The 13,326-nt window shown below is 36.0% G+C and overlaps 1 protein-coding gene across 1 annotated transcript in view; it reads right to left on the minus strand.

Annotated features, from left to right (window-relative positions):
• The window catches only part of MUC2 (mucin 2, oligomeric mucus/gel-forming), a 54,028-nt gene extending 43,600 nt beyond the window's left edge, over positions 1 to 10,428 (minus strand). The window contains exons 1-11 of the mRNA XM_061999695.1: positions 10,359 to 10,428; positions 8,570 to 8,834; positions 6,018 to 6,132; positions 5,243 to 5,333; positions 4,817 to 4,926; positions 4,369 to 4,585; positions 3,808 to 3,933; positions 2,967 to 3,084; positions 2,504 to 2,642; positions 1,697 to 1,807; positions 262 to 331 (exon numbers count right to left, since the gene is read on the minus strand). Of these exons, the coding sequence (XP_061855679.1) occupies positions 262 to 331; positions 1,697 to 1,807; positions 2,504 to 2,642; positions 2,967 to 3,084; positions 3,808 to 3,933; positions 4,369 to 4,585; positions 4,817 to 4,926; positions 5,243 to 5,333; positions 6,018 to 6,132; positions 8,570 to 8,834; positions 10,359 to 10,428 (1,432 nt within the window). The remainder of the gene's footprint in view (positions 1 to 261; positions 332 to 1,696; positions 1,808 to 2,503; positions 2,643 to 2,966; positions 3,085 to 3,807; positions 3,934 to 4,368; positions 4,586 to 4,816; positions 4,927 to 5,242; positions 5,334 to 6,017; positions 6,133 to 8,569; positions 8,835 to 10,358) is intronic.
• Positions 10,429 to 13,326: the final 2,898 nt, after the last annotated feature.

A 13,326-nucleotide genomic window follows, 5' to 3' on the forward strand; every position in this document is an offset into this window, starting at 1 on the left:
AAATTTAAGCCAGGCTACTTGCCAAATTGTACTAAAAATGTATGGAAATGTGAAAGTACTTTTTTTTAAATAACCAACTGTACAGAGTCAATCTGCCCATCAAATTCTTTATCATCATCATATGTCCATTTATCTCCAAGTTGTTCTAAAATTCAGAACAAATTTCATATGCTTAACTTCCACTTTTGCCCACAGAAAAAGTACACCCCCACATGAGAAGTCATGTATGTGGCATGTGACACACAATGCTATGTCCCTTACCTGACACATGAGGCACATTCACTGTCATCTCGTTCAGTAACACACTGCCATCTGATCTGAAAACCACCACCTGTATAATAGCAAACAAAATCAATGAGTTTCCAAGTACTGAGAAGAAAAATATTAATTAAAAAAAGAGGGGAGACACTTTGCACATTTAGCCTGTGACTAGAATTTAAAATCTTTGAGAGGAAGAATTTATCTGAAAATTGAATGTGGCAGCAGACCTGTAGGGTACAAGTTAGATTTTGTCTTGCTACTCAGAGTTTCACTTACACCTGATTAGAAGAATTTACAGCAGTAATGAAATGCAAATCTCATTTATATGGGCCACTTTGGTTTCAGCAACCAAAATAAAATATTGGGCCTTCACAATCTGTAGCAAGTTCCTATTCCCTACAAAAACAGGTGTCACACCTTCAGTGTAATGATTTTGTATGACTCTGGCATGGTAGGAGATAAGTTTGTTATACTTTCTCGTAAAATACTAGTTCGTACATAAAGAAACATAGACTAAAAGGGTACTGATTAGTTCAGTTTGGTTTTGTTCTAGTTATGCTGGAACATCTCACTCATGAGAAAAGGCTGCAGGAACTGGAGCTGTTTAGTCTAGAGAAGAGGAGACCAAGGGAGGAATCTCATTAATATTTATATCAATGGTAGATGACAGGAGGCCAAGGCATCCCTTTTTTCTATTGTACCTAACAGCAGGACAAGGGGTAAGGGGATGAAGCTGGGACACAAAAAGTTCCATTTAAACATAAGAAAAACTATTTCACTGTTCAGGTGAGGGAGCCCTGGCACAGGCTGCCCAGGGAGGGTGTGGAGTCTCCTTCCTTGGAGATCTTCAAGATCCACCTGGACATGTTCCTGTGTGACCTGATCTAGGTGGACGTGCTTCTGCAGGGGAGTTAGACCAGATGATCTCTAACGGTCCCTTCCAAATCTCTCCCATTCTATACTGGCAAGGACATGGAAGGTCAGAAACACAGGAGGAAAATTATGTGTGTGTGTACGTATGCAAAATGTAGTTTAGTCATGTAACCAAAGAGAATATTGAAGTGAACAAAAATAAAAATATTTAAGGTAAGATCTGAAAAAGACTCAATTAGATCTATAAAATTATATCTACATAAAGTAAAATACTGTGAGGAGGTGAAAAATGGTACTCTTGCAGCTAGTCTGGAATACAACGCGAATAATCATATAGAGCAGAGAAGGGAAGAGTAGAAAAATGGCACATTATTTGAATCTCATCTTTTGTTAAGTTTAGGTCTATTGTGAGTTCTCAAAGCAGAAGACTGAGTTGGTTTTCAGCCTTTTTCGTATGCCTTATCTATCCACAATAGCAACTCCAGAAGAATGATTTACTGTTCCACAGTAAGGGAAATAAGCTAATCTTCAACATATCCAGCATAACCCACAGAACACTTACATTTTTTTTGTTATCTGCTAACAGCACAACAGTCTTTAAACAGGTCTGTCTGTCTGTTGAGCCACAGGGAGCCAGTTCTGCCAGGAGAGCATGACTGTCATTTGCAGTACCCTACAACACACGGGAAAAAAATGTCCATTAATCCAATCAAAAATCTCACAAGATGATTTCCAAAAGAAAGACTAGATGTCTAATGTCATCAGTTATATTCACAATTACTGTAGAATTTAGCTATTAAGTTCACCATTTCAGTACTGGCTCTGGAAGCTGAACTGTTTCAAACAAATTTACTGGTATTGTTCAACAAGATCTTTTTCATTCTCTAGAAGAACAGGCATCAGATAATTTAGGGACAGATGAATGAAAAAGCTGCTTAGCACCTTTTCCTAGTTGACTTTGACACTCCGACACAGAAATAGCTATTACAGATCTGGCTGAGAGAGTCTAACATTGGAAACTACTAATTTTTGCAATCTATCTATGCATGAGGCTAGAGACATCCATATATATTTCTTATATATAGAATTTCTTATATCATTATACATTTCTTATGCTTGAGGGATTCTGCTGGATAACGACATCATACATAGTCTAACATCTGACCAAGTTAACAACCCATTGCAGTAAGTGCCCAATATCACTCTGGGGCTCTTAAAGCCTATCTTGAATTTTCCAGTATAGTTTTTAGAAATTCTACTTCCCTCATCCCATAGAAATGGAATAAAACAACAATTCACACCTGTTACATACTAGCACAAAGACACTTGTATTTACTCTGCAAGAGAAAAGCACTACAGTACACAATACCTTGGCCAACATGTAGTAACAGTCTCCATGGAAGGTGTATTTTTTCCCATCAAAGGTGGTAATATGGGAACCACCTTCTACTGAACATGTGCCTGGACAGGGTAAATCTTTGCATGTCCATCTCCCTGAATCACAGGTGCTATAAACAGACAAATAATAAAATAAATGCTTGTACATTTTACTAGAGCTGAGAGATCTGAAAGCATCTGCATACTTAGCAAACAGACAGATATCCACAGGTATTTTAAAGCTGCATCTTTGACCATTTCCTTGAGATTTCTACTTTGCTGTATACCACAGATTAAAGAAAACTTTTCAGAAAATTGGTTGTATATACAGGTAACATAAACATTAACCTCAGAATGTTTTCTCAAAGTCTCCTATGACTAAGTGGAAGGTTGAAAAATTTAGACCCATTTGCAATCTTTAAAATAAAGGTTGTACAAACAACCATGATCCTTACCATTCTTCACACTCATTGGTAATGTTTGCTCCAGGTGAATACTGCTCTCCATGGAGTTTGCAGTAGCACTGACTAGCAGGTATGCAACCTTTCTCAGTAATATCATCGTACACAGTTCCTGTAAAGCACAAGAGAACACCATTCTAGCTCTTTCTGAAACAAGCAATTTCCACAGAGAAGAAACTCTCAGAGGAGGCATACTTTCAACTTGACACAGAAAGCAGAGGTTTAGATCATCAAAACTGTGAAGAACATTGTTTCTATTTTTTGTAATATAAGATATGAAAAACATGTTTATTCAGCTTTGAAATTCTATGTCTGTCCATTTCAATAAGTATACACAGATGAAAAGTTCAATATAAGTATACAAATAAAATCTCAGAATTTTATATATTTAGATTCAGTCCTTCTGGTGTGGTCTATAGACTATCATTGCAATCTTTTTGCCCTAAGGTTGACAGCAAGTCTGAGAATTTAACTCACTATCCCTTATTATTGTTCTCTGGACAAATGATGTTCACTGACTAAAAATATAGTCAACCTAAAAAGCATGATTTTCTCTACACTAGCAGAAGTCCATTTCTTGAGGAAAAAAAAAGCAGATTTATTAGGTGTCATTGTGTTAATATGACTTAATTATAAAATTATTGATTAATCAATTATTAAATTGATTTTTAAATCTTTTTAAAAACTCTTATCATCACATTCCACTGGGGGGAAATAATGAATAGTAGTACTAACTATTAATATATATATCGACTACATTTAATATTTCAGCTATGAGCTACTTTGGTAGAGCTCTTGGTTCTGTTCCATATAGAACAGCTAGAGTAACACTTGCCTTCAGGGCAGAAGCAACCATCCATGTAGTGTTCTTCACAAAGGCTGCTGACTTCCAAGTGCGAGCAAGTATCCATGCAGGGTGAGCTGCTTTCTTTATAGATCATGGTATCAGGACAAGTCTTGGCTGAAAGAATGAGAAAGACATCACCAGTTATTTGAGTGTAAACTCCATAATTCCTCAGAAACTACAGATCATGTCTCCTATTCCCCTCAAGTCAATGGTGTACGAAGCCAATCTCCATCTGACAAAGCAGATTTTGCTCTTTCTGAAATGTTTTCCCTGATTTTGGTTTTGAACACATCAAATTATCCCAGTCATCTGCTGCATCAGACCTCGAAGTTTTTTAATGGGAATAGAATTTCTACCTGATGAAAAACATTTCTTAATAACAAGGGTAATAGAGGAACAGGAAGAACATAGCATGTAGTTTATTGCACTACTTGCTTGAAATTTATAGTATGTGCCTATAGTTTTGTAAAGAAGGAATGAATTTAAGTCTTTCACTGTGTTACATCCATGAAATATTTGTTTCTTTGTAAAATTTATGTAACTGCTTACGGCAAAAGTCCTGTGTCCTCCATTCACCCGGCCGGCCACCTGCATGTGAACACTGACGAGAATACTCAGAGATGGTGCTGCAGAGGCAGAAGGAGTCCTCACTTCCATTACAGGCACACTTGTCCTGCATGCAGGCTTGAATGTACATTTCCAAATTGAGACGTAACCAACAATCAGCAAATGCAGAGGAAGTCAGCAAGTTCTCACACTCATCACGCTAAGAAGGAAGAGTAATAATATTTAAGAGATATTATGAACACCTGAGCTGCTAGGAACTTCCTGTCTTGTTATAGAAACTATTGTCTTCTGGACAGCAACAGTTATCCAAGAAGAAAACATTTGGCCAGGAAGGGGCAAAGTCTTTCTGCACCTCGCACACTAAAGCCCCATAGCACAAGGATGTCTTCATGTGCCCATGCAAATGTAGTTCAACAACAGGAATACTCACATGCTCATTACAGCTTGGAAGAGCCTGAGTTTCATCAGGATCCTCACATTTGGCAGTGGGTTTGACAATCTTCTGTAAATTCCCATATGTAATTGAATTATAGCTTGCAACTATGAGAAAAAAATACAGAGGATTTGCTGAGTCCCAAAAATTGACAAGAAGCATCTGATTCCTGGGATTCTACTGATCAAGGAAAACAGTTACTATGGTATCAAACAAGCCTGTCAAACACAGATCTATGCTCTGAATTATGTCTATTATGTCTAAGTGTGCTCAAAAATTTCAAGTTGTAACAAAAAAAAGATGCACTGGGTCGTATTTATTCTGGAGCAATCATAAATCTCTCAGGCAAAATTTACTCACTTGTGATTCTCCTATGCACAATGCTTATCATATTATTATTTTTAATATGGTAGAATGACTCACTTCCATTGATAAATTCATTGTAGATTGGAACTCCATTGTAATCCCCACAAAGACCACATGTATAGTTATTAAATTTGTTGTCCAGCTCCACCTAGGTAATGGAAAGAAAAAGAAAAAAACAGAAAATAATTGCCTGGAGCATGAAGACATTGCAAAGTAAATAGATTTAAATGAAAGGGAAGTTGGTAAATTACAGAAATGATGGCAAACTCAGAACTGTTAAAGAAGTCGCTATTGCAAATGAATTTGTAACATAGTTAATAAACACACCAGTGCAAAAAATAAACCCATAGAAAACAGAAAGAAGTGACTGAATCTCCTCTATCTCAGTAATGGCAAATACCACTATGCTGATAATGATGAAAAGGAAAGCACTCTTAAAATCACAGCACTTTTTTTCCCCCTCCTTTTCTTCTCTACTGGTATAACATTTAAGTCTTGCTATAAATTAGGAAAGTTGATTATAGCAGTTCTTTAAAAGACAAATGAAGAAAAATGTAGATTGCAGGTAGTATAGGGAAAGCATAAGCTATTTCTCAGAAAACTCCTTCCTTTCTTATGATCAGCAAGATCATCTGCATGCTATACCACAATCTTTATCCCGTTTCAGAGAAGAGTTTTATATTCTTTAAAATAAGCTACTGTGAGTGTCAGTTGGATGAGTCAGCCTATCACTCTAGCTCTGTTCAGTTCATGAGATTCTAATTTTGTTCTGTACACAGTAGTCTGTTAAACCCAGGAAAAAACAATAAAAAAATACTTGGATCATACATACCATCAGTGCATCTTCCTGATTCCATATCAGAACCAATCCTAATTTGGCATAAACCTTGGTGTAAATGTTATTGCTCTCTATGAGCACACCAGAGCTGTAGTAAGGTGTCTTCACACTAGGAAGAAAATCAGACAATTTGTATTAGTACAAAAACACAAGGGGTGACATAAATGTCTGTAATAAGTCAAATACTGTAATGAATAAAGAAACCAGTCTCTAATTCTAGATACACAGGATGTCTTGTTTTAATGTGGCATAAAATCCTCTCTGGCATTTGACATGGTAAACAATTGCCTTTAAAAGGCAAAACAATTTTTAAGGCAAAGCCTCCCTGAGGGTATGGGTTCTTTAAGAAAAAAGCCAAAATGTCAGATGCCTTCAAATTATTCAAAGGAAAATCCATCATCATTGTGGTATTAACAGAGGATATTAGAACACTCATTAACAATTTACTGCAATGAAAGAAGTAACTAGATAAATGGAAGCTTTTCTTTACCAAAAGATCTGAAAACCATTTCAGAGACAAAGCATGTTCCTTTGCTAGGGAGTTCTTCCTCCTCAAGGGGGAGTTAAAAAAGCACAGACAGGTACAAAAAACACAGGCAGATGCAAAAAGCATAGGTATGTACAAGGACTGCCAACAAAAGTTTGAAAATAAAGGATAGTATTAACATGAATCTAGTAGTTTGTTTCAGAAGTTGCTTTATTAGTTATCATTTGACAGGACCAAGGTTGTTAATGGTGACAGCAGGGCATGTTAATGTGACAGAAGATACTTTGCAGAAGAATGAGCATAGATGGTTTTGTCTGATAAGGAATCAATTCACCAGATCTCTCCTCTGTTCTCTGTCTTAGAGAGCACTGGGTAACAAGTCACTAAGTTGAATTTCTTTCAACAATAAAGGGTCTGTATCCAGCAGCCTCATCCTACACGGTCTAAAAACCTAGAGTTTCTTCAGTTACAAAAAGTGTAAACTGGAATTCAGTCAAAATAACCAGTTCATTTTCCACAAATTTGTCAATATAATTGTTCTCTGTCAGAATTCATTTGTGTTTATCCATCTCTTTTCTTAAATAGTCTTTTGGTTGGGAAAATTTTACCTCCTAATCTCCTGTCATTAGGATTTTTCCAACTACTAACCTCAAGTTTTTTTTGACATGATCAAATGACTTACATATCTATATACCAGACAGGAATTCAGAAGCCATCACTTCTACTTTTGGCTGCATTTTTCATCCCTTGAACAATGAGGTCATAAGAGATCATGTTTTTGGAGAGGCATTGCAAAATATCAGGCAGCATCTCACCTTTCAGCTATCACAGCGTGGAGCATTTCTTTCAGGTACCAAAGGAGAAATTCCCACATTTTTTCTACTTTATTGTTTTCACTTCCATAGCAGGGATTGTTATTTTACATAATTTTACATTATAATGGATCACATGTCATTTTAAATGAAAGAAGTGAAATCCTCTAATGCAGCAAAAACCTGTTTGGAAGGGATCTACTGTTTTATGAACATTACTTAAGTCAAAAAGAGGCTTGGTTTAAGAAATACACTATTTAAAAAATTTTTAAACTTGTTTTTTACTGAGCTCTTTTTTAGATCTGAGTACACAACAAGGGGCTTTTTCAGTCAGGGGCAAGAAAGCATTTTTTTATAAATTCATGTTATTTTTTTAATGTGTTCTGGTATCATCCTTGGAAAATTGAATGTTATTTTCTATATTTGAACGGTTTCCAAACTTCAGGACAAGAGCTGAATTCTGGTCAAAACCCAGATTTTTAAAAAATTATGCTAAAACAGACTAACATCCAGTTTCTTCTGTCTTCAGATCATATGAGTTGCTTCACTGATTCAGTGCATATACATATAAGCACTGAAAGGATACACTAAAGATAGGAAGGGTTAGGTTAAAACACTACTAGTAATGGTGCCAGAATAGTTTGTTGTGCAACTAGGAGAAGAAAAATAGTGTAGATCACTGTGAAAAAGTCCATATTGCCACATTAAAAAAAATAGTGTAAATTTTAACCTACATTATCCCTTTTATAATCAAGGAATGGCCATCAGACCTGTAAGAATTATTGATGAAAATTGAAAATAACATCTTTTTTCTGCTCCAAAATGACTGGGGAGGGAAAAAAAAAAAAAGGAAAAATGCATCCTCCTTTGTTCAGGGTTTGTTAGACCTTTTGCTAAGGTAAATTCAAGGTGATGCTATAAAACAAATGAAGCTCTGTCATTTTAATCCAGCAAAAGATCTGGTTTATGACCTGCATTGTTTCCTGCAAAACTAGAAAAACAATTCACTTAAATGTCTTCCTGGCTTACATTTAAATCATACCTTACACCAGTATAGAAATTACAAGTAATACTAAACCTCCTCTCCAAAGTAATTTTTATACTGGATTTCAAAAGTCTTTTTTTTCACTTGTGGAAATGCTTGTAGCAGTTACCTTAATAGTAAATACAGCTATGTAATTAATCAAACCTTTTATTTTCCTAGCACGTTTCTCAAAGATACTATTACCCTGAAGGAATTTACTTACATTCGCCCATCCACCACAGCCACTTTTGGTCTGAGGTACACTGTGAAGTCCTTGATTGTTAATAGAATATACTGGATCTCAGGGTGGTTATTACTGTTCAGAGCACGCTGAATGTGGACAGAGAACTCCTTGTAAGACTCTTGGCAGTCAGAAACAAAATTGTACTCGCAAATGCCAGGAAATTGATAGATGTCTCCATCAAAAGTTTTGAAGTGGTTGTTTCCCCAAGTGCTGCAGACATAGTGACCATGGTTTCTTGTCCTTCCTGTTAAGTAATGAAAAACGAATGAAAAAAGTTAAATGAATGAGCTAGCATCAAAGACAGGTAAGTGATGAATTTTACAGTAGAAACCACTGGCAATTGTGTCCACAGTGATTCTGCAGATCTCAAGCCTGATCACATATCTGCCTATTAAGCAGAAGGGATATGGATCTCTAGTAGAAAACAAGACATAAACAAATATGTCTGAGACCTGATTATTCCTATAGTCCTTACAGAGGTGAAGGAACCTGTCTTTTTGAGGTGGGGAAATGTAACCCTCTTAACCCTCTGTCTGCTAACAAGTTAGTGCATCAGTGTAATGGATCACTATTTTTAGCAATATTAAATATTTCTAAAAGCTAGTTTCTTCCCTGATGCAACATGTACGAGAAAGGAAACAGTTATGAAACCAAGGAAGTACCATTCCTACTCTGGAAACAAGTCAAATATTATGAAAGGACTCATGCACAACAAGAATTTTTTAAGAATTCCTTATTTTCCTAACAAAAATAGTGATTTCTATTACTATAGACTAGAAATTCTTCAGAAGATGATAATGTTGATTCTTTTTTCCTTTCCTAACAACAAATAACACATAGGAACACAGTATCTGGTAAATCTCAACATACTGTAGATTAAAGGTGAATATAAAAGCTGAGCACACATGCCATTTGTCTTCACAAGATTTAAGGTTTTCTTGCAGTATTTTTTTGAGAAAGTGAAACTAACAAGTTTCTCAGTTACTGTACTTTGATGTTGTCAATCACAGCACACACATCCAGCTAAGCTAGTATGCTTCTCTTTGCAGAAGTAAGGCTACACAGAGATTCTTCCAGAGCTCACAGCTGGGATATCTTTCCTCCCATTGCTGAATTCATAATCCAGTAGACCTAGACCAATACCCCAAAACTATTCACTGCACAGAATTCATAACTTATTCCTCCCAATATTGTTTTCACTATGAGAGCTCCATTTCAACACTTCAAACAAAGTTATTAACTAATACAGTATAGTAGAGTTTTTACAGATGGATTATTATTGTCCTGAATGACAAAATTAGTTTTATCCAATATTATTACATTCACCTTTGACACAAATATTTCTGTAATTCCAAAATAACTTTGACACAAATATTTCTGTAATTCCAAAATAACAGAAGGCACAATTATTTTCTTTCTTCATTACTATAGCAATGAATCTCCCAAACACCCTAAGCTGCTTTCTACCAAGTAGTTGCCATATCTAGGAAAGTCTTAACACATGGAAAGAAAAGTAGCACTGTAGGTATTATCAGAGCACAACAAACTAGAGATTAATGCAATAGATTTAGTTACTAATCTCTCCAAAGAGAGCAGTATCTGCCTATGTTGGCTGAGCCATGTAGCTGTAGTATTTGAAAGTTTAAGAAACTTAAGGTACCTTAAAACTTACTGAAATAAATTGCCTCATTCTACCTCTGCAGTGGTATTTTAATTCTCTCCCATTTTTCCAGGATAAAACTGCTACTATTTCATTTCTAGAGCTTACCTTTTCTTATTTCAGTTGCATAGCAAAGAGCCAGCCATAGTATAAAAAGGCTGGCAACTCTTAGCCCCATGGTGGCTAAGCTGAGTGAACTGGGAACTCCACTGAAAACTTTTCTTTATATAATGTCCACTGATGCAATTGATTCTATCACAGGGGAGGAGATACAAAGGGAGGAGGAAAGAGGAGGGGTAAAAAAATAGGTGTGTTATTTAGAGAAGATAAGAAGTAAATAGACAGGTATTTTTCACCATAAATGAAGGAATTCATGTACAGGAAATGGTACAATATTGATTCAGTAGTCATGAAAATTTTTTATTGCTCTATTTCATCTACAGGATGCTATGCTTTAAATCCTTCAAATGCGCTTCAAGTTTAACCTTCAGTAACTCCTAAAGCAAATAGTGAACTTTGGAGTAGTTGAACAACAAAATCCTTTGAAGGAAGTTTAGGATGAGATACCTTCAAACAGCACCTTCCAACCAAAGAATTTTCCTTTTTCATCATCACATAGAATGATGTCTGTAAAAATTAAACCATGCTTTTGAAGCTCCTTGTAGACAACAGTAGGCCTTATAAATAAAAATGCTACATCATTTATTATAAAATAATCTTTCAGACAGTTGTTAGATTCCTTTCATTTGTAAAAGTCTAGGGAGCATCTAAAGGTATAACATCAGCCAAGGTATAGCACATGCTTCGTATTGAACTCAAAACATAACTGAGATGAGATGACAAGTTCAAGGAATTCAAAGCAAAAGAGCTGCTCTATGGAATATCATAGTGCAACAGAAAGTTCACCAAAAAAAAAAAGGTTGTAGAGTCTGTCAAAACATATTAAGCTTTAGAAGAGAACCAAAAAAAAAAAAAACCCAAACCACAAAAACAACATAAAAAGTAAAAAGACGAGAACATTACCGTCCAGACTGAGTAACAATTGTTTTCAGACAGAATCTCCCTAAACAGCTCATTCTTGCTTACCTTCTACATGAATGAAAAGTTTAGTCTGCTATCCCATCGGATCCTACAAAAGCTATAGGATCAGCTTTGCTTTTTGCCGCGAATGATAAAGAGGGTCCTTGGGAGAAGAGGAAAGTGGAAAACAGAACCAGGAACTGATTGAGTAAGCTGCTTCAGCAATACAAGATTTCCACATGTATTGTATTTTAGTCTGAAAAAATCCTTTGAGAAGAGATATCCACAACTCTCTTCAGAAAGACAAAACATAGGCTCCTTGAGGTATAATACTCTTAGTTCAACAGATCTTCTAAGATGTCTGCTTCACAGCAGTAAAAGGGTTTACTTCTTAAAGCTTCTAGGTCAAGCTTTATATTTTCTCACCAAAAGTTTCTCAGTGCAGTGTCTAGAAATCACTAATCCTCTTAATTGTTCAGAGTGTTCCATAATTTCATTACTCAAATTATAGGGAGAACTTTTGTATTTTGTTAAACATTGAGGAAAACTCCTCACTTAGTCCTTTTTACTGCTCTAGTCAATTAAAAACAGTCTTTTGTCATAGAGGTATGATCTTTACCTGTTGTTTTCTTTTATTTGTGATTTTTTTTTTCTCAAGCACAGCTCAACCCAAACATCTTCCTGTTTTCCATCAATACATCTCAAAAGATTTTAGACATTCTGCGTTTCCTATTGAGGGATACAGACTTGCACTTCTCTCATACTTACATAGTGTATCATTCACTTGCTCCTCATGACTGAAAACAAGTAGTTGCCCTTTTCTCCTTTGGGAGTCTATCACTAGAAGAATATATATAATTGATTTTTCTCTTGGAAAATAAAAATAAAACCAGTAATAACCACTTAGAACAAATCATTTAGAGAAAAAGGAAGAAATGCTGTCCTCAGTCTTTCCTTTATGGTTAGTTTAGCAGGTCTAACTTAATATGATACCTCAGAGGCATCTCTCTTCTTTGAATTTTCTGATTTTTATGCCACCAAAACTCTTAGTTCTGAAATGTTTTCTAAAGATACCTATGAGATTCCCGAAGGACTTTATGTTGAGCTTTTCTTTTCTTATCTGTACTTTTCCAGACAGTTGTCTGGAACTACGATTGCCCCAGAAAAAAGAGTCTTTATGACTTAATTAATTGCAAACTGTAACAGAAACTCCACACACACAGCAGACTTGACTCCTATTTAGATTAAATTAGATGTATATTGTCACCGGTGTAAGCTGGGAAATTGTGAATTTCCCATCCACGTTTCTTTGTCATGAAACTTCTAGATCTAGAACCACCCTCATTCTTTTACTGGGACTGTGAAAGGTACTCACCCTTCATCTAGACATGCAACATCCCTTAGTTCAAAATGCTAGTATTTTTCTCCTATGCAGATGAGAGATACACCTTTCTCTGGATGATATGGAACAGGCTGCCCAGGGGAGTTGTGGAGTCTCCTTCCTTGGAGGTCTTCAAGACCTACCTGGACATGTTCCTGTGTGACCTGATCTAGGTGACCCTGCTTCTGCAGGGGGGTTGGACTAGATGATCTCTAAAGGTCCCTTCCAACCCCTACCATTCTATGATTGATTCTATGATCTAAGCCCTTAAAGAACTACTCTTAGCCAAGCACCACTAAATTTCAGTGACTGATTTTCTCTGCTCCATGATTCTTTCTTAGGCTATAAAATTGAAACAAGGTTCTGTGGCTCTCTGTGACAACCCAAACTGGAGAATAAGGGAAAGTAACATGTCTTTGAGCATTGAGACAGACCACTGTTTCAGAATTTGCACTATAGACTGTGCTGATCTGTGCTGATCTGTGCTGATCACTGAGGAGAAGCAAGTATGGTTCCTTATGTTCACAATTCATAAGTAGTTAGATGTTTGCTAGCATAAGAAAGTGTCCTATACTATGCTATCTCGGTTTCCTTATTGCCAGAAGGATAATGATCCTGTCTACCAGCTGCTTTATATGACTTCTAGTAGATTCTTGAGGTAGAATACCTAGCCTG

This window comes from Colius striatus, chromosome 7, assembly GCF_028858725.1.
Source record: "Colius striatus isolate bColStr4 chromosome 7, bColStr4.1.hap1, whole genome shotgun sequence".
NCBI classification, from domain to species: domain Eukaryota; kingdom Metazoa; phylum Chordata; class Aves; order Coliiformes; family Coliidae; genus Colius; species Colius striatus.